Source organism: Cucurbita pepo, chromosome LG17, assembly GCF_002806865.2.
Source record: "Cucurbita pepo subsp. pepo cultivar mu-cu-16 chromosome LG17, ASM280686v2, whole genome shotgun sequence".
Classification (NCBI taxonomy): Eukaryota; Viridiplantae; Streptophyta; class Magnoliopsida; order Cucurbitales; family Cucurbitaceae; genus Cucurbita; species Cucurbita pepo.
Window position 1 is genome coordinate 8036010 of NC_036654.1, and position 26719 is coordinate 8062728.

General features: G+C 36.3%; 4 protein-coding genes and 2 long non-coding RNA genes across 15 annotated transcripts in view; 1 reads left to right on the forward strand and 5 right to left on the reverse strand.

Moving 5' to 3' along the window:
- LOC111778265 (protein LHY-like) overlaps window positions 1–4126 on the reverse strand; it is a 7580-nt gene extending 3454 nt beyond the window's left edge. Inside the window, exons 1-5 of one of the 5 annotated variants that reach the window (XM_023657980.1) lie at window positions 3908–4126; window positions 3578–3694; window positions 3186–3368; window positions 2816–2927; window positions 2471–2532 (exon numbers count right to left, since the gene is read on the reverse strand). In XM_023657980.1, coding sequence (XP_023513748.1) covers window positions 2471–2532; window positions 2816–2927; window positions 3186–3224 — 213 coding nt within the window. In that variant the 5' untranslated portion in view covers window positions 3225–3368; window positions 3578–3694; window positions 3908–4126. Of the gene's footprint in view, window positions 1–2470; window positions 2533–2815; window positions 2928–3185; window positions 3713–3907 lie in introns of all 5 variants that reach the window. The other 4 variants (XM_023657982.1, XM_023657983.1, XM_023657981.1 and 1 more) reach the window with 4 other exon arrangements.
- An 848-nt stretch (window positions 4127–4974) lies between these two features.
- Window positions 4975–15291, reverse strand: LOC111778452. 5 transcript variants are annotated; one of them, XR_002812547.1, is made up of 5 exons: window positions 14396–15291; window positions 13923–14015; window positions 7203–10947; window positions 6305–6487; window positions 4975–5303 (listed from the first exon to the last, which is right to left on the reverse strand). It is a non-coding gene; the product is annotated as an uncharacterized LOC111778452 (long non-coding RNA). The 5 variants fall into 5 exon arrangements; XR_002812550.1 differs by lacking the exon at window positions 4975–5303 and having other exon boundaries at window positions 6197–6487; window positions 7203–10647; window positions 10774–10947; XR_002812549.1 differs by lacking the exon at window positions 4975–5303 and having other exon boundaries at window positions 6197–6487; window positions 7203–9765; window positions 10137–10947.
- LOC111778451 (protein LAZY 1-like) lies at window positions 11438–13842 on the forward strand. Of its 2 annotated transcripts, XM_023658289.1 has the most exons (5): window positions 11438–11501; window positions 11579–11645; window positions 11955–12730; window positions 12958–13240; window positions 13563–13842. In XM_023658289.1, the coding sequence occupies exons 1-5, from the start codon at window positions 11496–11498 to the stop codon at window positions 13580–13582; spliced, it is 1152 nt and encodes a 383-aa protein (XP_023514057.1). In that variant the 5' UTR covers window positions 11438–11495; the 3' UTR covers window positions 13583–13842. The 2 variants fall into 2 exon arrangements, with proteins under 2 accessions (XP_023514057.1, XP_023514055.1); XM_023658287.1 differs by having other exon boundaries at window positions 12958–13842.
- Window positions 12435–12964, reverse strand: LOC111778453. Its single transcript, XR_002812551.1, has 3 exons — window positions 12780–12964; window positions 12620–12680; window positions 12435–12520 (listed from the first exon to the last, which is right to left on the reverse strand). It is a non-coding gene; the product is annotated as an uncharacterized LOC111778453 (long non-coding RNA).
- A 683-nt stretch (window positions 15292–15974) lies between the features above and the next one.
- Window positions 15975–23684, reverse strand: LOC111779087 (sphingosine-1-phosphate lyase). Its single transcript, XM_023659146.1, has 15 exons — window positions 23282–23684; window positions 23136–23181; window positions 21622–21773; window positions 21383–21442; window positions 20913–21137; window positions 20687–20828; window positions 20366–20416; window positions 20148–20239; window positions 19677–19803; window positions 19281–19296; window positions 17788–17895; window positions 17637–17691; window positions 17415–17561; window positions 16466–16544; window positions 15975–16342 (listed from the first exon to the last, which is right to left on the reverse strand). Exons 1-15 carry the CDS (start codon window positions 23479–23481, stop codon window positions 16220–16222), a joined length of 1623 nt encoding a protein of 540 aa, XP_023514914.1. The 5' UTR covers window positions 23482–23684; the 3' UTR covers window positions 15975–16219.
- A 1342-nt stretch (window positions 23685–25026) lies between these two features.
- LOC111779383 (rRNA-processing protein fcf2-like) overlaps window positions 25027–26719 on the reverse strand; it is a 3719-nt gene continuing 2026 nt past the window's right edge. The window contains exons 4-6 of the mRNA XM_023659547.1: window positions 26014–26091; window positions 25770–25885; window positions 25027–25424 (exon numbers count right to left, since the gene is read on the reverse strand). Of these exons, the coding sequence (XP_023515315.1) occupies window positions 25316–25424; window positions 25770–25885; window positions 26014–26091 (303 nt within the window). The 3' untranslated portion in view covers window positions 25027–25315. The remainder of the gene's footprint in view (window positions 25425–25769; window positions 25886–26013; window positions 26092–26719) is intronic.

Below are 26719 nucleotides of genomic sequence, written 5' to 3' on the forward strand. Positions count from 1 at the left end.
TTTTTTTTTTTTTACTATTCTGGTTGTACTTGATTGCCTTCCAAATGCCCCCTTATTCCTCTCAAGCACCCGTTCTCAACAACTGCTCATCTTTTTTAGGAAATCATGCATCTTTATAGGGATTGGAGTATTGTCTCAGACAGGGATAAGATTTTATAATTATTTTTACTATTATTTTCGGAGTTCTTTAGATGTCAAGGGACTATAAAACACAACCTAACAAACCAGCCAGAGATGGACAGGCTAACGGAGGTGATCAATAGAGGTATAGAGACTTATCCTTGGTGCTAAGTGATGGTGACTTCTAAACAATGGTCTAAATGGTTGGCACGGGCTCAGTCTAGCTATAATACAGCATTCAACTCTACAATCAACTTAACCTATTTGATATAGTTTCCAATCGTTCACAACCTTACTTTGAACAGGATCTGTTCTATAGGTTGTACAATTGTATCCTTGCGTTCCAAGTATTTTGCAGTCAGTCACCACCCCTTATCCTTCCATATATGTCAAATTTCCCCATGGCTGAAATGGACCAACAACTCAAAGATGAGGATGTCATTCTTGAGGAGCTAAAGGGTATTTATAGAGAGCCCCGCAACATATGTTCACATTGCTAATGGAAGAGACGAAAAGTTCAATTTGTTGCAAGTGACTAGTACACTTTCAAAACTGTACAATCAGGGATCCTTCATTAGGCCTACTAATCCTAAGTTGGGCTCACAGTTTTTAGATGAAAAAACTTGTTTTTCTTTGAGAAATGATGAACGAATACACAAGCATACAAAAAAGGAGAGCTCACAAAAAGGAGCCAGGCAGTAAGAAGGGGCTCAAGTTCAGAAATAAGACCAAACAAGTAGTCACCAAAAACTCTAGAAATAGAGGCCCAAAGAGAAACAAAGAATCTAACGAGGGACCAAACATCGTTAAAGAACTCTCACGCCATCTAAAGATTTTGTTGTTCCTCTCACTCCAAAGCTCCCAAGAAATAGCACACCCCAGTCTACCACAAAAATCACCCTTTATCACAATAGAGAAAATGAAGAAAAAGCTCCTCAAAAGAGTTGTGCCAGACCGCCCGAGAAAGATCACAACTTCCAATGATATGATCTAGGTTCTTTGACATCTTCAGCAAGGAATACAAGAATAGGACCCCCCACCACTAAAGAACCTCTAGTCAAGATCCGAACCAAGGTGTTACTCTTTCATGAAAAACCGTCACACGTAGAACTTCACCTTCCAAACTGAGGAGAAAAAATAGAACCAGTCACTAAGGAAGGATTGGGCAAGCATTAGAAAAAAGAGCTACAAGAAAAACCTTTGAAATGACTACGAGTCCAAAGGCAGGAATCACCCATCCCTCCTCCTTGGCCTAAGTGGAAAGACAAGTGGGCGAAAAGAAGAGCCAAGACAATTGATGTTTCCCCATTGTTCAACAAACAACGGAAATCAAGGAATGAGAAAGTGATGAATCCCTTTGACTGAGGATTGAAGCAACCGAATAGTTTATGGAGGATAAATAATATAAATGAGAGCATAAGGAGCACAGGGTCTATTTTCCAACCACTTGTCCTCCCAAAAATATGTATCCCGTTGGTCCCCGACATCAATATGAATAAACTGATAAAGAAGAGGAAGATCACATGCAATCGCTTTCCGTGGGTTTCTAAAAGTGCCTTTTAAACCCTTACCAAGCTGAGCCACTCAAGGGGATGAGGCCTTTACTTGCTAACAATAACCTTATGCCAAAGGGAACCGCCTTCATGGTGATTCAAGTGAATGTAACATAGTGAGCACAATATAATTAACACCGAGGTAGATGGAAGGGTATTGAGACAGTAGGCTTTTAGGTAACAGACTGAATTGGAGTAGGTACTGTCTGGGTGGTCTTTGAATCCATACAGAAGGAATAAAGAGCTTTCAACTTCACCCTTAACTATGTACCAGTCTGATGTGAATGAATAAATTGTATCACGGATAGCAGGATTTATTAGAAGAGGGGAATGTTCACAATAACTTTTATAAAAATTTTGCAAAAACGTGTTCACAATAACTTTTAGAATGCAATGTTGGAAGGGGGAATACTGTGTCAACTATCCACTACACTTAGGTCATGGTCGGCCTATGTGAATCATCCAATTGTGTTAACTCCCTGGCATTTTATGTGTGATAGGTTTACCGGCATTGTTCTCATTCTCACTGAATGAAGGGCCGTGGTGTGATAGGTTTACCGCCATTTATTTTAAAGAATAGCCCACAGATAGATATCTAATATTGGGTATATGAGTAAGAGTGCTACATCACAAGCATACAGGATTAAGACAACTAGGCGATAGTGCCAATGGGACTACCTAATGGAACTACTGATGAGCAAGCAAGATTATAAAAACAACTGAACCAATCACGGACTACAAACCAAGAAGAAGCAAAATCGAAAAATTAGACTATGTAGAGAAGGGTACCCAATGACCTTTGAAAAGAACTTTTGTGCATGACTCCGTATCTGGACTGCTGTTTTGGTCCCAATATGTTCTGCATATAACGTCATGCAGTGGAGAATCAGGTATCTATTCAGGGAACAGTATAAACTTGACAGTAGTCACCAATGTATCCAGATAAAATTAGCTCAATAATAACTAAGAATTTGAATCACAGACATAAATTTGTTAACTAAAGAAACTTCTGCTCAATTACCTGGAAGCTAATAAATTTTGTACCATATATTACACAATATATAATTCATCTAACCAATGTTATATGCTAAGAAATGAACAAAAGTCAAAAAAGGAACGCTGTCATTTGAGCAAAAAATAACCTTCAATTCTCTGCCATGCTCGGCCATAGAGCTTCAGCGCCTCTAGAAATCTACTGTGCTCCTCCTCCGTCCAGCGCTCTCGTTGCTTTGTAATAGTATATGGCTTCCTGGTCTATCATTTGCATACATACACAACTTCAGACCTCAGTTATAAACAGTTTTCGTTTTTATTTTTCTTCACTTCTTACACTAAATTATTTTTCTTTTCTGTGGAGGGGGAATGGACTATCACCCTGGTCTATCATATGCATATATACACAAGTTCCGACATCAGTTATAAACAGTTTTCATTTTCCTTTTCTTCACTTCGTCTTTCTTCTTCTTAAACCTTTTTTTTTTTCTTTTCTGTAGAGGGGGAATGGACTATCACCTTAAAAACCAAGTCTTCTCCAGAGGAATTGGGATCCATGGACGGATCTGAGCAGCTACCGCTGCTTCAAATCCTCTCCAACGAGCAACGGGTAAAATGAAAGCCTCCTTTCATTGTTAGGGATATAAAGAATTCTAAATTGTGAAGCCTTTGTTGCTTTTATCACCTGGCTCCTTGATGCAACTGCAAAATAGAAGAAGAAAAAAAGCGACAGCAATCGGTAGAGATCCGTCTCTTTTTCATGTGAACAAAATTATTTAACTGCATCGGTGGACTTTTATGAAAAAATTTGGTATTGTAAGAAACAGGAAAATGAAACTTTAAAGCAACAAGATAGAAATACTTCGCCGAAAAAGAACTTGAAATGAAAAATCCTTTTTCAGAATCCTCACCAGAACGAACTGGAAGATGCCAAAACCTTAGAACATAGAAAAGAGAGAGAAAATTCTATCGAGTAATCAACAAACTACTTCCTCCACTTCACAGCAAAGCATCGTTACAACACTGATCTGGCAAAGTCAAGTACACTATCCATTTAGCAGGCAAGAAAACATCAGGAATCGAAAATTTAAAATTAACAAAAAACAAAAACAAAAAAACAACTAACTCAAGCAGCATCGAGTAATTCAATCTATACAAATCTCCATCAATTTCTAAAACATTTCTCGACAACCAAACTGAGAGTAAGAATCAAGAAAAAGGCCAGGCAAAAACAACAGTACCTTCAAAGACAACCATGGCGGGAGGTAATTCGGAAAGGAAAAGTGGATACTCCGATCATGCAAGAGAGCGAAATCGCCAGAAACTCACCAGAAACTCACCAGAAAACTCATGGCTTCCGGCAATCAAGAACATGAATTGAACGAAGGAGGAAGCAATAGTAGCAGAGAGTAGTCGTTTTTTCTTGTTCTTTTCTTCTTCTTTTTTTTTTTTTTTTTTTTTTTTTTNAGGCACTGGAAATTACAGTTTGGGGGGCGTCGGAGCGATCTCAGCCACTATAATTTCTTCTGGATTTTGGTTCCATTAAAAAATAAAAAAGAAACATAAATAATAAATAATAAATAATAATTAAAATGAGTTTTTATTTTTGAGGCTGCAAACGAGTGAAGAAGGTAATAGAGAAAGGGCGTTGCATTGGATTTTGACAAGTGGCGGAAAACTAGTGGCTGTGGATCATAAAGACCACCCATGCGCTTTTTCCTTTTCCCCTATTCGGCTTCCTGTGTACGGTCACGATATGGCCATCTGTTCATACATTTCTTTTCTTATATCTATTATTATTATTTTTTTAATTAATCGAAACTAATAACTGATTGATATTGTTCCAATTATTAGAAATATTCAATTTTATTGTTGGATCTAGAAAAACCTATCGCGGACTGATGAGAGATTTTTCTCGTTAACTAAATACCTCAAATTTCGTCACATTATTAAATTTTTAGGATGTTTTTCGATCCGAATAAAAAAATTAAAATTAACCATTAATAAATTTGTTGAAAAGTGGAAAAATAAAAAAAGTTGGGGGAATTCGATGTCGGGACTTTAACCTCTCACAAACTCGAAAAAGGCTTGAAGTCTCTCCTGGCTTCCTCCCCATTTCTTATATAAACTAGGGAATTCTTCACTCCTTTCGAAGTGGATCTCTCGAAGTTCCGATAGGATGCATCGACCTGTAGAATCTTTGATTCTTCACTCTTTGGCAACAAGATGGTGGTGCTTGGTGCTTCGTGCCTAACCTTTAAGTTAATTCAAGGGCGCTCGTATTTGACAGATTTTAACGAAAGAGAACTATTGATTAAGAAAGTTACGGTACAAGTTCTACGACTTCGAAGCCAAACAAACAAAGAAGCATTGCCAAACAAAAAGATGGATTTTGTGGGGATTTTGTTTTCCAAACTTTCTGTCACCATTGCTATAACTGGAAGGACTTGAATATCAGCTAACAGTATAGGTCCCCTGCTTATCAAAATATGCCAAATACAATAGGAGTTATAAGACATTATGATCTCAACATCTTCCTTATTCAGAATCTGAGTTGGTTTGTGAGCATCCCATTGCAATGAAGGTGTTATGGATGGGATCTGCCGCCATCTCATCGGAGCCTCCCTACATAAAATCCTTCCAAAAATACGTACTATTAGCACTAGAAGGAACATGGAAAAGAACAAAGAAACCAACAAATGTGGTTGTGATATCCCACGTATTGGTTGGGAGGAGAATGAAACATCATTTAAAGGGTGGGGAAACCTTTCTCTAGGAGATGCGTTTTAACGCCTTGAAGGGAAGCCCGAAAGGGAAAGCCCAAAGAGGACAATATTTGTTAGCAGTGGGCTTGTGCTATTACAAATGGTATCAGAGCTAGACACCGGACGATGTGCCAGTGAGGAGGCTGTTCTCTGAAGGGGGTAGACACGAGGCGGTGTGCCAGTAAGGACGCTGGGCCCCGAAGGGGGTGGATTTGGTGGGGTCCCACATTGATTGGAGAAAGGAACGAGTGCCAGCGAGGACGCTAAGCCCTGAAGGGGGGTGGATTGTGATATCTCAAAGGGTGTATGGAAACCTATCCCTAGCAGATCCGTTTTAAAGCCTTTGAGGGGAAGCCCGAAAGGGAAAGCCCAAAAAGGACAATATCTGCTAGCGATGGGCTTGGGCTGTTATAGTGGTTGTGTCATGACCCTCCAAGAAATGGTTAGGCCTGATCTTGCCTGCCTGAACTTTGTAATGAGGCCAGACAAAGATAGGGGAACGAGTGCCAAAGAGGATCATTGATTCAAAAACTTCACTAATATCTCCTTCAAATTTGGCTTAAGCTTCGAATTCCTAAGATTAGGGGTAAAGAAGAGCTTTTACTTTGGATGCTTCTGGGTTCGAATGAAAGAGCAAAATCTAACTTCTCAATGAATGATTCGACATCCTCAAGTGCTTCTTCCTAGTTTGGAGACCGCTAGTTTGGAAACAGTGAGATGAGATTAGCTATTAGCTATAACATAAAAAATCAACTGAACTCACTCTAAACTCAACTCACTCTAAATTTGTGAACTCACTCTAATTAGATATAACTTTTGTAACTATCTTATACAACACATAGCATATGAACTTATTGAGCGAAAACCACTTACTGAATTTTGATGCCTTTTTTAAGGGATCAACACAATACGAGTCTTGTTTCAAGGCAATTCTTCAAAGTATTTGGTAGAACAAAGTTGGGAATCCATTGTTTTATTGCTCTTTCCATCTCCTCTTGATATCACTTCTCAAGTAACCCTTGAAGAAATGCAATCAATGACCCTGTTCACATCAATCTGCAAAGGAGCATTTGAAGCAAAATTATTTTTAAAATAATCCACAAAAGTCAGGGAAATTTTTGTAACTTCCTCTTGCCATACTCCCAAGGCATAAAAAATGGCTTCAGTACTATTCTCTTTCTTCCTCCCAGTTGCCTTCTAAAGGAAACAATTAGTATTGCTATCACCCCATTTCAACCAATCCTCTTTTGGAGCTTTGTTTCCAATAGATTACAATCATCTAGAGCACCTCTTGTAACGCCCCAAGTCCACCGCTAGCAGATATTGTCCTCTTTGAACTTTTCCTTTCGAGTTTCCCCTCAAAGTTTTTAAAACGCATCTACTTGGGAGAGATTTCCACACCCTTATAAAGAATGGTTCGTTCTCTTCCCAACTAATGTGGAATCTCACGTCTCTAAACTTAGAGATCAAGCTAGGTTCTCTGGGCTCTATGCCAATTTTTCTCATGGTCTCACAATATTTCATTCATATCACAGAATGCCCAAAAACACCGATGTAAGTATGACCTAAGGGAAGAGCATTTGCGTCTCTTTTGAAGAATAATCAAAATTCAGACTTAAAACAAGGTTTGGTGGAAGTATTTTCCCAAGTACGAGTGGGTGGTTCTTCGCTTTGCACACAAGATTGAATTCATGAAGAACTAAAGTCACTTCAGCATTAGTAAAAACTTCAGAATCGAAAATCCCACAGCAGGAGGTTTTGAAAAGCTTACCGAGATTTCTTCTTCTTCAAGCTTCTTCCACCCTTCCACAAGACCTTCATATCCCTGTTGGTAGGATAATGAATCCTAACATGGCATTATATTGCTCGAAATGACAAAATTTTAGAAGAGAAAACTCATGCATTCTACCAATTTCTTAGAATTTTACGGTCACCTACAGTCATAAAAAGTTAGGTCATTAAACGACGATTTGGCCCAAAACCCAAAGCAGTCCAAACGCATACAATGCCCATAGAAAGGCTCTATGAATAGTCCAAGAAGATTGAGAAATTAGAGAATTCAGAAGACTCCAAGAAGATTGAGAACTTGAAGACCAAAGACTTTGAAAACACAACAACGTTGAAGGCATGATCTTAAACACTATTAAGTGCGTAAGAATAATTCAAGATTTTGATAAACTTGTCAAGAAGATCAAGAAACCGAGATCAATACAAGAGCAATCAACAAGCCGAATAAGATCAATTGAATACAATCAACAAGCCAATTATTGAACCAATAAGATCAACAAGTTAAGAACTAGTACCGAGCCAAGAAGATGAACAAGTTAAGAACTAGAATCGAGTTCAATCCTACAAATATGCACTTGTTATACTTGAAGAAGAAGGTGAAACGTATGAATTAAGAATAGTCATCAACATTTTTATCATTAGTTCAATAATTCTCTGTCTCGTTTTTAATTTCTTTTAACTTCATTGATACTAGGGGAATTCCTCAATCGGTTGGCACCGACTTTGGGTTCAAACTATGTAGAAATTTGACATATCGATTTTCATCGATCAAAGAATGTCATTTTTGGAGTATTATGTGACGTTGATCAACTTACCACATCGTTGCTTGGTAGATTTTAGCTCAAACTAACATATATAAGAGCTTCGGTCGAAAGATATTTTCCAATTTTGTTGCCGGGTTTAGATGTTGAGGCCGTACTTTTTCCTTTAAAAATAAGTAAAAGGTATCTCCAAACATCTTAAGTCCTAACCACTAGGGTCACCCTCACCCCAAGGAAGTTATAATACTATATTGCATATCAACATTCAACTAACAATTTAATTTCGTAGAGCCTACAATATTTCACAAGTTGGTAATGTAACTGAATATTAGCTCAATACAATGATTTCATGCTATTGCTAAAGTACTAAAAATTGTGTCTTGGTGAGCTCAAGACTTACAGGGGCCTCAAATTAGACTGAAATCATGGTACAGAAAGGTTCAAAGTGAGTCTAAGGTCTCAACCTCTATCCACTGTCCAAACAACATAGGCAGCAATGTTCTTCAATGATAATCAATCAGCCTGTAAAACCAGCCTCACATCAACAGGAAAGAAGAGTTCAAAGGCAAGAGAAAAACTGATCTCTCTGCTTTAAAAGTAGGGTTCAATCCAGAAATGAAAGTTAAAAAGCATTTAGACAAACATATTAATGTTCATTGCATAATCTGATCACAATGAAGGAGGGCTACTTGCTTTGCTTTCACATGTACAAATCATAATGAATGAGGACTGTTGCATTTAGACAAAGAGATTGATAACACATGTTCAGTGCATATATAGGTCTTTTGGGATGTTGGTCAAAAGGAAAAGGTCAAGAGAAGGATAAATATGTGGCACAGTCTGTCTACAACAGAATTGTTTTCCCTCATGTCACTGACAAGACTTTCGGATTTTAGTTTCATGTTTGGTTCCTAAAAACAAAGGTCAGCACAAAATTTAAGCAGGTCCTAGAATCTGATAAAAAAATGCTCACTTTTTGCATTTGCATCATGATCTACCAATCTGTCAAAGATTGTGATTGTGAATAAATTACATTTTTGGCCTTCATTTCTTTAGTTTTAATTTATTCTTGTAAAACCATGTCTCTAACGATGATAAAGAATAACAGAAAGTTTATATGATAATTTATCTATAGTTCCACTCCTTTTTGAAAATGTAATTTTACCGAGGATGATTTACTTTGACAAAAAGGCAGAAGAATTTGACTCCTTTTTGACTATTTTAACAACTACCAAATCCAGAAGCAAGTTTTCCAGGTATGTTTCTTCTTAACAGCAGGAATAGAAAACTTAGAAACGTTTGATAGAAACATACCAGAAGGCAGAAGGTTTTCATCAGGTTTGATTCGTTGTACCGCTGATTATAGAATCTCTCCATACAGTGTATTTAGTGAAAAGGGTTAGTATGAACATGTCTGAACATCGACCGGTGGATATACCAATCATTTTAGTTGGATTTGACAAGCTTTTGTATCACAGGTAAAAACCTATCCTCATGCCAAAAAGTTTGCAAGTTCATGGAGCATGGCCCCCCCTTGCATCTTTCCCACTATGTCACCAGATCTAATGCAAATCTAATCAACTTAAGATTGAAATATCAATCTACCAGGTTAAAAACAAAAAACAAATAGAGGAGGCCAACTTATCAGCTGGATATTTAGGCAGATTTGACATAAAATCATGACTTGCTCGTGGAGGTAAGAAAAAGTTTTTTCCCACCGCATGGTGCTGTACATCGTAGTCCCACCTTAATAAAATCAGAAGCCTTTCTTCCTAAATCTTTCACCTGAAATTATAAACCACATAAAGCAAAGTAATATTATTCATCTCTTTTGAACTCCCACTGACAAAATAGAAACAAACAGTTAATGTTGGGGAGCATAGCCACGACATGGTTGAGGCAAAGGAGATCTTTTTCATGCTCAAGGAAATGACTTAAGAAGGTTTCAGAAATATGGTGACAGAACTGACATCAAATCAATTTCTTTCCTAGGAAGGTTAAAAAAAAAAGCTCAGTGGAAGACCTTTTTACAAATTCTGACAACTCACAGAGACTTAGGACATTCACAAATTATTGGAACAGTCAAAAGGATAAAAAAATAGAAGAATTTATGTTTGCTTCTATTGTACTTCACAACCGGTGTCAGAGTGCATCACCTTCTTCCGTCTCTTCCTTCTTACCCTGTCTCGCCCAGAAACTGTGTCTTTAAGCAAAGGATACTACTGAAAGTAAACAATAAATATGAATAACAAACAAGAGCTAGCCAATATACAGAAGGGTAAGTTTTCTGTCCTACAGTAGCATGTTTCAGAAACAAGGAGTTGTAAAAGGTTGAATTTAGAAACACATGGGACCCAGGCATATTTCTTTCCTTTATATTTTGTTCCCAAAAAATATTCTGAAATGACGCAAGTGATCATATTACGAAGCCCAAAAGACGAGATATTACCTTTTTTTTTTTGCAGGGAAACAAGCACATATATCAGACATTATAAGTTAAAATTCTCTCATAAAATTGTAACACAAATTGAGGTTACCAACAGCAATGCTAGAATCATGGAAATTGAGGTTACCAACAGCAATGCTAGAATCATGGCCATTGTTAGGGATAAAGATCAGAAGCGCAATCTAGCCTTTGTGTTATTTCTGATCTCATCTGAGAATGTTCTGCTTACAAACATGATAAAAGAACGGTGTCAGGGAGACCAAAAGGTCATCTACTATTAAAATTCCTTTCCTCCAAAGATCCCAACCAAATGCATGATCCAACATGTAGATTTAATAGGATCATACATGGAAATAAGATATTGAAGAGTCCTTTCAAATTTCCAATTAATCTTCTACCTTTCCAGGTCAGATAATACAGTTTGTGCCCCTGATGAGAAATGATCCACTTCGTTGTCAATCTTTGCACCTATTTTGGTCCAACACAATATTCTCCAGAGACCCCACCAGTCATTTAGGGCTCTGCCCACCAAATTATAGTGAAATTGTTACAATTATAAGAATGGAAGCTATCATTTTCCCATGGAGGCATGTGCAAAACATGTTTGTGTAGAAAGCACAACTATATACAAAACATGAATAAATTAAGGTACTTAAAACTGATTAAATAAAATTAAAAGAGAATTAAACATCTTCAAACAGTAACAATATAATTATTTGAAGAATGGAAAATACTATCTCAGGTTTGGAGTGAGTCGATACCACCACTCAAAGTACCAAAAAATCAAAACTAGTCACATTCCTCAGAAAATGAACAGCTTCCGGAAGGGTGCTCCAGGACCCACCATCCATTTAGCCACTTGAATGGATAACACAAGCCAGCCAGTTCTTTTGTAACTATCCCTATGTTTCCTTTACGCACATCATCTCAGACTATTGGAGGTGTGCAGTAAGAGTTTGACATTCTATTGATAAATAAGCAGTGAGCTAAACTATGGAAAACACTTTTTCTCATCACCCCTCTAAACTGAAGGCAACAAAACTCAGTTTTCTGAAGCACAACCAGAAAGATGAAGGCAAAGTTAATTCTGCATTAATTCTTGTAGAGTGTTTCTGTCTAACGACTAAATGATATTTTGGTTTTTTCTCACAGCTACTTGGTTGGATGCACCGCAAATTTCGGCAGAACAGTGGTGAACCGCTCAAAGATTTTACCATCGGTAAATACTTTCCACTAGTATTTCTCTGTGAGGTTGAGCATCCATTGTCAGTAGAAGCTCACTTTGTGCATAGAATCTGTAGTGACTGATATTCGATGCCCAGGGCATGGAACACATCCAAGTTTTGTATGCATGTAAACTGAAAATTATATCTCTTTAACCCATCTATTCCATTTAATAGAAAACATTGAGTTATAACCAGGAATTACAGATAAACCATGAAATTATTGTTGATATGCTGCAACAGAAACAAGGTTCCTAGAAATTCAAATGTACTTGTGTAGGTCATTCTCATAATTGTTTTTTTAGGCCAACAATCGCTTGATGATCAGCAATACATCTCGAAGTCAAGCATTAAACCTTTCAAGCAAGCCCCACGAGAGCAGCATCTTCGAAAATCTTTTGCTGGTCTAGAATCAGAAATAGGAGATGAAGACTATGAAGATGAATCATCACATCCAATGTCTGAGATCTTCCATGGATTTCTGGCAATTGGAACTCTGGGATCTGATCAGGTCATCAGTGACCCAATGACACCAAAGTTTTCAATTTCTGTTGAGAATATAACTGAAAACGAAACTGAAGTAACTGAAAATGAACTAAAGTTCATTAATGATGAGTTGGAAAAGGTTCTAGGAGCTGAAACTAAGGATGACGGGTACAATGATTCTTCTGGAAGAAACAGTCACGTCAGCATGGGAAGGAGCAGCCATGGTAGCACAATTACCCTCAGTGGCAAGCCAATGGATGGCCTAGAAAGCAATATAAGTGGGAGCATAATCTGCCCACTTCAGGGATATCTTTTTGGGTCAGCAATTGAATTATCAGAGACTACGGCAGTGGCTAAAAAGGAAAACAGGACCTCCCTAGGCGAACTGTTTCAGAGAAGCAAAATAGCTGAGGAGAATGTAGGTGCAAAATCTGACAAGGAAGACAAGCGAGCTGAAGAGGATATCGATAAATCTTCCATGCACCTGATGAAAAAGAAACTGAAGAAAAGAATGTTGTCTGCTTCTTCCCGGAGCTCTGCAGCAGCTGTTGAAGGGCTCAATGATTCAGCTTCAGCAGAAACGAAACTGCATAAGGTATGTCATAAGCTATGATTTGAACTTAACCCTTGCTGTCTGGCCTCACCTGATTATTACTTTTCCAGCTCTGTCATTATAAATTTTTGAACTAGGAGATGGTTCAAGTGAGAGGCTTCAGAACCTATTTTTACCATAGAAAACTACTGACCGCAATTGGACTTTTACTATTTTCCTATCTGTCTGTAATAGTTAAATTTCTTCAACATATGACATGTGGCTTGCAGATCTTTCACATGTTCCACAGAAAAGTTCACCCTGAAAGCTCAACAATCATACAAAAGACCGATAAGCACCAAAAGTTTCAAAGAAAGAAGAAACCAAACCATAACCATGATGGTTGCTACAACAATGGAGAGCAGACATCTGATGAGGATATCATGATATATCCTCAGAGAACACTGTCGAAACCAAGCTTTCGACGTATCAAGAATCAATTTCCACCACATGAACTACACAGTTCTGATCCAAATGACAACAAGGAACGCTGGATTAATTCAGATGAAGACTGTAAGTTACTAAACTCAATATTTCCTAGCTTCCAACATTCACCTAGATATCCTATTAGTTTCCATAAACACTAATATCGACACCCACAACCTACAAGTTAATACTCTTAAATTATAAAACGAAAACCAACTCACTGTAGTCTTGGTTTGGTATTTATGCTCACCTTCCACAAAACACAGGATGAATGGTAGCTAATCCTTTTCTGTATATCTGCTATACCATCGACTGCTCGCTACATTATTTAACCAATTACATGAGAGACAAGTGTGACAACACTGACTCTTGAAGCAACTCTAATTCACTTTTATTGTGTTCATCGTAGATCTTGTGCTGGAGCTTTGAGAGGTAGAAGAAGTATATTCCTTGTTCATCAGTATCCAAGTGCGTTGGTACTGTCTACCCATTATTGGTAATTATTGCTGATAGAGTGCAAGTTACTACTATCTGAACAGTGTTTGGGTGTGAAAATAAGCAGAGGATCCCCCTCTTCAAATGCTCACTTTGTATGTTGTGTGTGAAATGTATTGTTATCCCTAGAACACTTTATGATTATATTGTCTTGCATATTCCACGAAAAAGCACGTTCTACTCGCAGTTGATTATTCTTGTTTTCTTTTTCTTTCACCTTTGACAGCCCTCTTAGGCTAAACTAAAATATAGACAGTTTTCCAACTCTATTTACCTGACATGAAAAAAGAGCACCGGTAGTCCTGAAAAGAAACTTTTCTGACATTTAGATTTACCATAGCCAACGAAACCATCATAAATCGTCATCCTGCAAATTTTTATAATGATAAGAATCCTAGGATAAGTATGGACAAAAAGGAGAAGAATGGACCAAAATCTTCTATTAAATTAAGAGTGCAACCAAAAAGAAAATGAACAGAAAGGACTCAGATAATTTTTGTATAAAGATTTTTTTTATATATATAAAAGAGACAATTTCATTGATGATTGAAATTTTTGTATAAAGCTTAAGGGGCTAAAGTAATCTTTGAAAGCTTACGGACTAAAACAAAATAAGCATAGAAGTACCATGACAGAAATAATATTCCAACGAGCATATTGAATTTAGATAAAATACTTCACTCTCATATCATTTGAAATTTGTTCAAACAAGAGCCTGCCTAGAAATACCATGGAAGTTTCTCTTACTTTGAATACCCTTCTAGTAGTAGTACTTCATGGGATCAATGACTCAGTTGTGATCACCAATAGAAATAGCCCAAACAGGTTCGCCTGATGGAAAAACAGAAAACTACACTGGCAACTGATATGAATTCAAGGCCTAATAAACCTCTTTTGATGGAACGAACAACAAATCTATGAACCAAAATATGAGAAAATGAAATTGCCTACATCAAAATGTAACGCATCGATAGCAACAATTAAATCAGTCAATTTTGCAATTCTAACTCCTAAGTCAACAAAGGTATCCAGAGGAGTTGCAACCAAGCGAGAATACACCAACAATCTCACTATCTCTCTAACACAGTTCCAAAATCTCACAGAACATAATCAAACGTCACCAGTTTGTTAAAATAGAATGTCTAAAACATCTAGAACATAAACAAAACTTCAGAAACCAAAAAAGGATATTCAGTCTTGGTTACCAAACCTAGCTTCAAAGGTGAATACGCTTTAGAGATGAACTGTAATCAGAAAACTGCCGGTGCCTAGAAAGAAAGTCAGTAATCGAAAAAACAAAAACCATATCGATCAGCATTATGAAAAACTAGAATCAAGTAAAGGCGTGATTTCCTTGCTCTTCTTTTGCAGGAATCAAACCATGGACTGAAAACAAAAGAATCTTCTAACAGAGGGCGGCCAGCCTTCGGCATTACTGCATTCGAGTTTTGCAGGTTGTCTAGTAAGATGAATGAACAAGCTATTCAGTCCATGACCACCAGTTATCGTCTTCCGAGCAAACGATTTTTCTGGATACCATATGATTTTTCCTGTACGCTTCTTGGCTCAACCATCGATCGATTGAATAGTTTCGCCACATTACTACAGTAACAGTGACAGCAAAACATTTCTAAGATCGTTATTTTGAAGATATTTTCAAGATGGGGATCCGAGTGCATATATATATTTATTATTATTATTATTATTTAATAAATTTTTTAAGTGTACGAAAAATATGTTAAAATATTAAATTTCGAATTTTTAAAAATTATTGAATTAATTATTATCTTTTACAAATTTTTAATAGATCTTAAAATTAATAAGAAAAAAAAATTAGTCTCTAATAATTTTCCTTCAATTTGAAACAATGGAATGACTTTTCTTGTAAAAAAAAATTATTAAACATTTAATTAAAATCAATAAAAACAGATCTTAAAATACTAACCTTAAAAGTTATGTGATCGGTTATCACCATAGTTGCATAATTTACCCATCCTTATCTTTTCAAATTCACCCGTACTAAAAAATCACGTGAATTTTGATATCTTAGGGAGTTATTATCAATGAAGTTGGGTAAATAGTAAAGGACTTAGAGAATGAATTCACGATATAGTGGTCATCTATCTAAAGACTTTATATTCTATAAGTTACATTTCCAACTAAGTAGAGTAAGATTAGGTCCCATTAGATTAGTCGAGATATATGCAAACTACTTCAAAAAAAATCGAGAATCGACTATCAAAAGTGATAACGAGTGTTTTATCCACCCACCCATTTGAGCTTTATAAGGTTAAAACAAAATATATATAAAGTTGAGAGCAAGAGATCCTTCCAAGTCTCTGTCTCAAATTTGAGCATACATATGAAGGTTTCAAATAAATGTTTATAAGACAATAAAAATATGACAATAATTCAACACATTACACTTAACAGCAACAACAAACATTATAATAAGAATATAGCTTATTATTTTCATAATTTTAATTTGATTCTTTGTGAATGAGACAGTATAAAATCAAATTTTATATTTTAACAAACCAGTGCGAGCAAATGAGGCCTGCACACTGCCTGCTAGCATGTACCATCCATGTAGCTTATGAGCAAGTCCTGAACCATGTCTCTGTCTGGCATTCGCTCGGCAGCACCATATATTGGTGCTAATCCTCCAGTAATAGGCCCTGGATTTTGTTTGACCTGAAATATATAATTACATATTTAATTACATATAAATAAGTCCGTAAGTCACAACCAGAAAATATGCATATTAGTGAAATTGCCTCTGATGGACTAAGAACATTCATGCAGAAATAAGCTTACAGTGTTGACAGATTCTTGCAAATCCTGGAGAAAGTTGTCGACTATCGATACATGTTGAAGCGTCACACAGATATGAATGCTGAATCAATATGAGAGATGATTAGTCTTTGAGAACATTAAAATTTTGGAGTGAACTTTAAAATTTTGTTTCAATGAATCAAAGCCATCAGACTTTCTTTTAACCACTCAAAGCTTTTGAGTTTCATACCTAAAATATGTGTATAGCTTAAGGGGGGACAAGGAAAATCCGGGCTGAACGACTAATTTGAGTTCTGGTTAGTTAAATTCTTTCAAAGGCTTCAAAACTTTCTAGTACAGTGTAATTCAATATTCCCCGGTAGGTATGTACCATGGACACAAACAGTCAGACCTGAGGCCACATTTTATTTTAGAATATCATATCACAAACAAGGAGTGAAGCTTCGAACTTACGACCTCTGAAGAGAGAGATAGAAACCTTAACAATTCAACTACACTCAACTTGGCATAAATACCGCATTTTGAGTCCAAGAGAAAAAATAGTAGAATTTTGAAGGGGAAAAAAGGAATATTTATGCCCCTCCTTTATCCCGTCCACCCGTCCAGAAACAAAAGAAGACTTCCATTTTCAAGTTTAACTCAGACGTAGGACGCTTCTTTTTGGGTGTGAAGCATTGTCAAACTAAAATACCCAACAACTATTAGCTCTCCCTGAAAAGGAGGTGATCCAACCGCACCTTCCAGTACGGCTACCTCGTTACGATGGGAGAAGGGAGGTTTTTGTGGGAGAGAGAAACAAAAGAATCTTGAGAGGGCCCTTGCGACATTTAGTCCCTCTCTAGACTCCAAAATTTCTCTTTGGGCGAAGAAGTTATTTTGTAATTATTTGTAAGGTCTTATTTTATTGGATTGGAACCTCGTTCTTGGTTTCTTATATATGTATAAATAAAAGCTGAATGAGAAAGCTCACCTGCTAGGTCTTTGCAAGGCATTCAAATGCCAGCCTTTCGATGACATAATGTCATTGACTTCAAAAATGTCAATAACAGTAGATCCAAATGCTACAATTGTCATGTCTGGCTTTCCGACGACAAATAACTCAGGAATTTCGTTTACCCTGCACAAAAAGTAAGGTTTTTGAAAGAGAAAAACACCTTGCAATCCTTCCAGGCTAAACAGATGAATATGATACCCTTTATGTATCTTCTTTGACACTTCCATGATCTCTTTTGTGTTCTGCAAATATCCTATGGAAAGAAATCAAATCACAAAGAGCACAAAGCCAAGTACTTAACAAAATATGACGATAACAATGAGTATCGTTACATTCATGTCTTAGATACCTTCTTCTCCCAAAGACATCATTGCTGCCCAAGCCCCAGCAATCAAACCACCAGGTCTGCTTCCAGCTATTGTTGGAGAGACGTAAAGCCCACCAGACCACTCACTTACTACAAAAGACAATAATTGAAAAGGGAAATGTCATTTCCTTGAATTCAAGACCACAACAAAAATAAGAATGAGAGCATTTTTTTCAGTACAAGGACTGTGCTCCGTGTTGAGGATTATTGGGAGTGAGTCTCACATTGGTTAATTCAGTGGAAAATCATGGGTTTATAAGTGAGGAATACTATCTCCATTGGTATGAGGCCTTTTGGGGAAGCCCAAAGCAAAGCCATGAGAGCTTATGCTCAAAGTGGACAATATCATACCATTGTGGAGAGTCGTGATTCCTAACATGGTATTAGAGTCATGCCCTAAACTTAACAATGTCAATAGAATCCTCAAATATCGAACGAAGAATGGTGAGCCTCGAAGGTGTAGTCAAAAGTGACTAAAGTGTCGAACAAAGGGTGTACTTTGTTCGAGGGCTCCAGAGAAAGGAGTCGGACCTCGATTAAGGGGAGGCTATTCGAGAGCTCCATAAGCCTCAGGGGAGGCTTATAGTGTACTTTGTTCAAGGGGAGAATTGTTGAAGATTATTGGGAGTGAGTCCCACATTGGTTAATTTAGTGGAAGATCATGGGTTTATAAGTGAGGAATACTATCTCCATTGGTATGAGGCCTTTTGGGGAAGCCCAAAGCAAAGCCATGAGAGCTTATGCTCAAAGTGGACAATATCATACCATTGTGGAGAGTCGTGATTCCTAACATGGTATTAGAGTCATGCCCTAAACTTAACAATGTCAATAGAATCCTCAAATATCGAACGAAGAATGGTGAGCCTCGAAGGTGTAGTCAAAAGTGACTAAAGTGTCGAACAAAGGGTGTACTTTGTTCGAGGGCTCCAGAGAAAGGAGTCGGACCTCGATTAAGGGGAGGCTATTCGAGAGCTCCATAAGCCTCAGGGGAGGCTTATAGTGTACTTTGTTCAAGGGGAGAATTGTTGAAGATTATTGGGAGTGAGTCCCACATTGGTTAATTTAGTGGAAGATCATGGGTTTATAAGTGAGGAATACTATCTCCATTGGTATGAGGCCTTTTGGGGAAGCCCAAAGCAAAGCCATGAGAGCTTACGCTCAAAGTGGACAATATCATACAAGTGGACAATATCATACCATTGTAGAGAGTCGTGATTTCTAACATTATGTACAGGGATAAGTCTACAATTGCATTAGCCTAAGTCTTTAAAAGTCTCCATGAAGGTTTCCACTAATGAAACGTGACAAAGAAAACATATTTTATTTCTCACAATTTCGTAAATACATCCCAAAATAAAACTAAACATTGATGGCAATCATGGAGCCCAATAGCTTTTAGTAATGATTAGTAGCTTGATTTAAACTCGAGGCATGAAAAAATCCAACTTTCCAGTAACAAGGATTAGTAGACTTACCAGCAACAAATTGATGCTGTCGAAATCAAGCAAAGCAGGAACAGGCAGAACACCAACCGATCAACAACCATAAAGCCAAATGAAATCAGAAATAACATAAAATATATTTTCAATGATAGAAAAGATAGGGATTCAGAATGCAGCTCGATTACATCCATTAACCTTTTAACGTTTTGAGAGTCGTTTGTTCTAATATCTAGTTCTTAGCTATTTAACTTCAAAGCATCTGGAAACATCCTCTAGTTTACATAATACATTTACTATAAGAACGAAAAAAAGATGATCATATAAGCATTAAGCAATCAAACACTTCAGCAGACAAGATCTAGGAGGCCATTGGGAGGTTAGTTTGGGGCTAATCAAATAAAATTTAAGTGATTTGGTAAAAGAAACTACCTTTCTAATCTCATGATTTCTGTACAACACTATACTTGTTCCTTTGGGGGCTAATCCATATTTATGTACATCCGCAGATATTGATGTCACTCCTTTAACTGAAAAATCACAAGGTGGAATTGGGTACCTGACAGGAGTAATAAGACAATTTCATATCACAGATAGCCAGAGAAACACCGATAATGAACAATAATTGCAACACTCGTCGCTAAATGTAATTTCCACTTGATAACTAATCACTGCAAGTTTGGTGTGCTGAACTAGAAAATATAATCCCACACATATGGGTGGGAAGGGGCGATATATTGTTATATTCTTTCATAGGATATCATAGAGAGAGAGGTTAGTGAAAAATCATTTCATAATTAACAAATGTTTTGCAAAAGCATTCCTGTTAGAGTATTGATGTGTTACATTAAGAATGTTAATAGTGGTAAATTTTTTGTTCAGAGAAAGCCCAAACAGCCTTACCCAAGCTTACGTGCAAACGGTAACACAAACCCGCCAAGACAAAAGTCAACATGAAGACAAATACCATAGCTAGAAGCTAATTTCCCAAGTTCCTGCAATTATATTACAAGATCCTCCTGATCAGAAATTACTTGAGAAATGCCATTTAAGTTACGATTGATGGTCTTTGTCCTGGCATATAGAAAACAACTAAAAGATACAAGAGAAAATGAACATACAACAATCGGATCAATGATTCCATGGGGAAAACCAGGTGCAGATCCAACAATCTGCAATATGAAGAGCATAAGGGAAAAGACACAAATGAGCAGGTAACATACAAATACAAATACTATAATAGGGTGAAGCAGCTTTTCTGAATAAGCAAAAGCAACAGTATCATACTTCTTAGTTCTTGATAATGGAATTTGAAAGAAAAAAAAAATCCAACAAAATGGGGCAGCATAAACAAAATTGTGGATAAAAATGCGAAAAAGATGATAGAGAAAGAGAGTTTATGTAAATACAAGTATAAGAAGAGAATAAAAGTATATGGATACCAAGATAGTGTTCCTGTTGATAAATTTTCTAATAGCTTTGACATCAGCTTTGAATTCCTTGTCTACAGGGACACGCCACAACTTGATATTAAAATATTGAGCAGCCTTATCATATGCAGAATGTGCAGACTCGGGTATGATCCTGAACATTGAGGGAAAACTAAATTAAATTAAGGGTCAACAAGAAACGTATTGAACAGAACATGCATGAAAACACGGCGTATACATTTCAGGTTTTGTAATTCCCTTCTTGGATTTCATATAGTCACGAGTTGATTTCACAGCCAATAGAATGCTTTCAGTTCCTCCCGACGTCATGTTGCCGCAGATTTGCCCCCCAGAAGCCTCCACTTTACTGCCAAGAAGAGCAGCAGTCATGGCCACCACTTCAGCTTCAAACCGCACGACACTTTGAAATACATCCAAATGCAAAGGATTTGTATGTGCAAACCTGAAAAAGTTACCCAGAAAGCCCAAGGCGAATTGTTAAAGATCTATGAAACAGGTTACGTTCCTCTGGGAGTTTTATTAGTTGCCGATATGGAGGCTCTCCAATAAAGTAGAATAAGAACACGATAGTCCAAACTCCACTTAAATAGAAATTGCACCAGTTACGTGATAGTTAAGTGACTTCAGCACTTCAGTAGAGACTTTGAATGAAACATAAAAGTAATCTATCAGCTATAACTTACTAACATTGAGCATGCCTCGTTTATGAGAGAAAAATGACCTTCAGATTCCGTTCCTCCAATGTAGCTGCTCAGAAATGAATAATACTCATAAGCATTGTTGACAATTTTTTTTTTTTTTTTTTTTTTTTTTTTTTTTTTTTTNTCTAATGCAAGGAAAAAAAAATCAATTTCAGTGTTATTACATTCTAATGCAAGTATAACTGAATGGGTAAATGTGCCTATGCAAACATTTTCAAAACATACACTGTACCCGAGCATTTGCCTTGCCAAACCACATCATTTTGTTTCTCATTTTTCATTTTCACAATGACTTCAGATCCCAGGCCGGCCCTTGGCAACTCAGTCCTCCAACTTTCTCTTTTAGATTGACCGCTGGATTGTAGTTTATCCACAACCTGTTTATTCAACAAAACATCATCACCAAAGTCACAAAAACCACGTACTATTTAGCTACAAGAGAAGAAAGCGAGTCAGCAAAGATGGTAGCTTTTCTCTTTAGCCTAAAGTGGAAATAGAGCATAGTGAGGAAGACGATTTCTGTGAAGTGGGTACAGCCTACTCAGGTATCTGAACTCATGAAACCAACATGGCCAGTGATTGGTTGTACTAATTTTGACCGGCACTCCATCCGTCAATCTATAGGCATAATCCAAATGTAAAAGCATCTCCTGAATAACTTCAATAGAGACATTGACTAAAGCACCAAGGGACAGAGACATCAAAGACTTGATCTATTGCATGACTAGACTGTACAATACCATAAGGTCCACAGTGATTGCTGTTTCCTTGTCTTTGGTTGCTTTTGTTCTCAGAGGCTCTCAAGTGTTTTCAAGCAGGTTTTTGTTGAAGAATATTGGTGTATTTTTGTGTTATTTCAGCGGGCTTTCTTTTGTGTTGGCCTTAGGGGGTTCTTTCTTTGCAAGTTTCTTCATCGAATCTTTCAGTTTCCTTTTCTCTCAGTTGGTTGGTTATTCAAAGTTCCAAGTTTAGTTCAGATTTCAAGATTGCCTCAAAATTTGATATTTTCAGTTCTCTCTTTTAGTGTAATTATATGTACTCTTGATATCTCTATGTTTTTTTTTCACTCTCTTCAAGTTCGTATTCTTTGAGCACCAGTCTCTTTTCATTTATTCAATACAAAGTTTCCAAGTTCCACAATCAATATAGTTAAAATCCAATAAAAATAGAAACAAGTACGTTATCAGTTAAAAAATTCAAAAATTTTCAATTAGGTCTGAAGTTTCTTATTTTCTCCTTCAAAAGATATCGGGATATCTCCATATATGTACATGAAGAGGAACCTGGAAAAACATGGTGCTGATATTTCCTACTCTGAGAAATTCGACGAGTTCTTAATTGCCAGTTTTTCCGAGGTGACCATCTAAATCGAAGACGGATACCGAAATGAAGGAAACGCAGTACCAAATTTTCCACAGAAAAAAAGAAAGAAGAATCAACGCTCAGGGTCAAAGTTTGACCAACTAAAATCGCCACCAAGAAATAAGAATTTAAGGCTCTGTACTGATCCAGCAGCCCTAACAATAAATTCTCGACACATACCATATCATTAATGTTACTCATTTAAATACAACGAATACAGTATAGAATACAATCTCATTCTGTTAAATCGAAATGGATGCAATTCCAAAAAAAAATCGACATGGATACTACAACATAAAAGCAACTCATAAATGTAACTGCATATCGTTTAAAGAACGCATAACAATCGAAACAAATCCATAAACACGAAAACTAACCTTCTGCTTCTCAGAATCAATCCGACGTTTCACCACTGGAATTAACCTGTTTCCACAGACACAATCAAACAACCAAGAACATCACCACATTTCTAACAAAATCAAATTAACACAACACCTAACAACTTCAGCAGAGAAATTCATACTTAATCGTAGCCATGAAGAACGATATGAAGGTGGCTTTAAGTCCTCTTTCATAAACAAGATCCAGAAATGACTGAAGCAACCGAGCCAAGAGTATGACGAAAAGAGGACCAAAAACGAGAGCCAGCGGCTCGTACTTTGACAGGAAACCATTGGCAGAGGCTCTAAATTCCACCAAAAACGACTTGACAGCAGAATCCATTGCGAAAGAGAGAGAAAAAAAAAACGCACGCTGCAATAGGAAGAGGAAGACGAACGGAGACTTACGAAGATTGCGTCTTACAGATAAACACTTGCGACGGAGACGATTGAGATAGAGATCAGCTGATGCACGCAAACGTGAAAAATCATTTTCTTGTTGATATCGCGAAGAACAGTACGGCGACGGTGGTTGGTATATATACCTCGCAAATCCACGCCATTTCTCCCATGGCTAAACGACACGGACCTCAGCCTCATATATTATTATAATAGGTAATGATTACGTCAAAATTTGATAGTTTCATCCAATTGTCGAATTATTAAAAAAATAATAAAAATATTATTTATTAAATTAAGTCTAAAATATTATCAATTTTTACCCAAATACGAGTGAAAATGACTAAAATAGCCTTTGTTCATCAATATCATCTAATATTTAAATTATTATAGTTTTCAGATTTGTTGTACTTCAAAAACAAATAACTGTCAGTAATTTTAATTCTTATAATGGAGCAATTTCGTTGGATTTAAAAAATATTTATAAATAAATAACAAAATAATAAATGTATAGATGGAAGTAGTATTTATACCTTTTATTTTTTAAAAAATAAAAAATAAAAATAAAAAACTAAAATTAAGTTTTTAAATATTGAAAAATGTAGTAATCAGCCCTAAATTTGAAAGATCATTAAACAATTGAATTATAAAATTATTACACCTTAAATTTTCATTCACCTTTATAAAATTTGAAATTTATAATATTAAACATTTAAAATAAATGGTTTATAATATTAAACATTTAAAATAAATAGTTTAGATCTACGTTGAATATATAGATGTAGATATCGAGGTCTCGAATTTATAAAAATATTAAATAATTTATAATATTTTTGGGTTTCTATGTAATTAGTGGAAAAAAATTATCCTTTTTAATTGTGTTAATTTTCACCTTCTTTTTTTGTGAAATTTTAATGCATGCCTTTATTGTTTTTTCACAATTGAAGGGAGAGTTTAATTTGGTGCATTTGATGCATTTTATCTGGCCATAATTAATAATTAAAGCACAGGTAATGCATTTTATCTGGCCATAATTAATAATTAAAACATAGGTGTTAGTCCATATTCTATAGACATCTACATTAATGGAAATTTCTCAAAAAATAAAATAAAATATAAAAAATTACATTTATTGAACTTTGTTTTAAATAAAATAAAATCGTTCTAATATATATATGTTAGATTATGTATGTGTCTCTACATACTATTATGTTACTGTTACTATGATAGAACTGCTAGAGGACTGTCAACTAACTTCTAATAGCGACGAGTCTTTTATGGTTGACCTACAGAGATATATCTTAGTTGGCTTAGACACGAGATTGCTCCCCGATTATTAATTATGATATTAGGGTAATGTGATGGAGCTACTAAAGAGGCGTCAACTAACATATCATAGCAAGGAGTCATCGTTACTAACTCGCTGTGTATTATGTCTCATAGTAGGAATATGACATATGTGGGTTGCCATTAAATTTGACATATGAAACCAGTGGAAGAAGAATACGTTGTTTTCCTCGGTGATAAATAAACACCATTTCATCAGTTACAGGTTTCATAACTTAGCCTGAAGAACACTTCTACTCCTAATACACATCATCAATTCAATAGCCAAAAATAGTTTAAACTTGAGTTCTTAGTCAGCTCAGTCTACAGAGTATACATAAAATATTTGCTGGATTTCACCTAATAAGCCAATGATCAATCCCCATCACTTAACTTGATCTGATCTAGTGGTGCTCATCTGGTTTACTAGTGAAAAATTTGAGGCAACTTACCTAATTCCTCCTTTCCTTTGCCCGTTTTCGTGATTGACGACCCCTTATTTTCCACTTGTCGTTTCCACCTGGTCGATTCTGCTCTTCGATTTCTTGAACTTTGCGTTTTCTGCAAGAGGTTTTTCAGAAGGATATAAGCAGAACAGAACACTGAACAATGCACAAGAAATATTACATTCAACTTAAAGACGAAGCAATTTTCAAAATCTGGAAGTGCACCGATGGAAGAACTGATCAAGACTGCATATGAAAGCTTCTTAAATTATGCACATGCTCCACCAATGTTGCATTAGAATGCACTTTACAATGTTCCTCGTCCAAGTGATTCAAAGAAGCAACCATATCATAAAACAGATAACGAGTAGATTTCAAAATGGATAGCCATATATTCCCCCATTTCTTTTCCTTCACTGGAAAATTTTGCTATAGCAAGAGAATGTGTTAAAGATCAAACCTGTACTGAGTGAGGGCCTGGTCGGAAAGCAGTTCGTCGGCAAGCGTTGCTTTCCTCTCCTTCTTTGTTAATCTACCCGAGAAGAAGTCCAAAGAAGACTCGACCACAGTTCCTACCTGGTAAATGCTTAAAACTCAAAATAAGTCTAGAGCAAATATTAACACTGGACATATTGTTTACTAAGAAAATTTTACTTTTGCTCGAGTATAAAATGAGTTGATTTCTCGTGAAACTAAAAGCTTGCCTGGAAATATTTGGGAAGTGTTTTTGATTTCGAATCACCCTTCTTGTAGTGTCTCTTGGGATCAATGACGCTCCTCAGCTATAATCATCAAGAGAAATAAGGACGCAGCAGAAGTCAATCAAACAGAAATTTTCCGAGTTCATAGATATTGGATGATAATAAACACATAGAGATAGATGGACCATTCAAATCAACCACACTAGTAAATATTATCCTATAAGTTGAATATCTACGTAACTATGCTTTTCTTTCAAAGATTCACGACCACAGATGCAATGGTGAAAAAATAATCCATCTACTCAAACTAGCCCAACACACTCTGACGTCCAATTTCGGGTTTCAACAACTTAGTATAGAAAGTATAGTATTTTTCTAATAAGAAACTAAACTTCCGGTTAGAAAAAATGAATGAATACAGGAGCACACAAAAAATAAAGCCCATAAAAGGGGGCAAACTACAAGAAAGGCCTCCAATCAAGCAAAATAATATCTAAAGAATAATTACAAAACAGCTTCATCACCAGAACCCAAAGAGAAACATAGAATCTAACAAGAGAAAACGTCACACGGAGACCTATCCAGCCCTCGAAAATTCCTATGAACTTGAAACAACTTGGTCAAGTACTAGTACATTGCGAATTGAAAATATATGTTTCATGTGGCATCAAAATGTTTTTTTTTTTTTTTTTTTTTTTTTTTTTTTTTT

Bases quoted from the DNA above. Each gene is read 5' to 3' on its own strand.
- LOC111778451 (XM_023658287.1), top strand. The intron at 11,646-11,954 runs GTAAATACTTTC...TTGTTTTTTTAG, and splicing joins GCTCAAAGATTTTACCATCG to GCCAACAATCGCTTGATGAT. The intron at 12,731-12,957 runs GTATGTCATAAG...TGTGGCTTGCAG, and splicing joins CAGAAACGAAACTGCATAAG to ATCTTTCACATGTTCCACAG.
- LOC111779087 (XM_023659146.1), bottom strand. From the start codon at position 23,481: ATGGATTCTGCTGTCAAGTCGTTTTTGGTGGAATTTAGAGCCTCTGCC. The intron at 20,417-20,686 runs GTATCCATATAC...TTCATATTGCAG, and splicing joins TCAACAGGAACACTATCTTG to ATTGTTGGATCTGCACCTGG. The intron at 19,804-20,147 runs GTAAGGCTGTTT...TACTCCTGTCAG, and splicing joins CCGTTTGCACGTAAGCTTGG to GTACCCAATTCCACCTTGTG.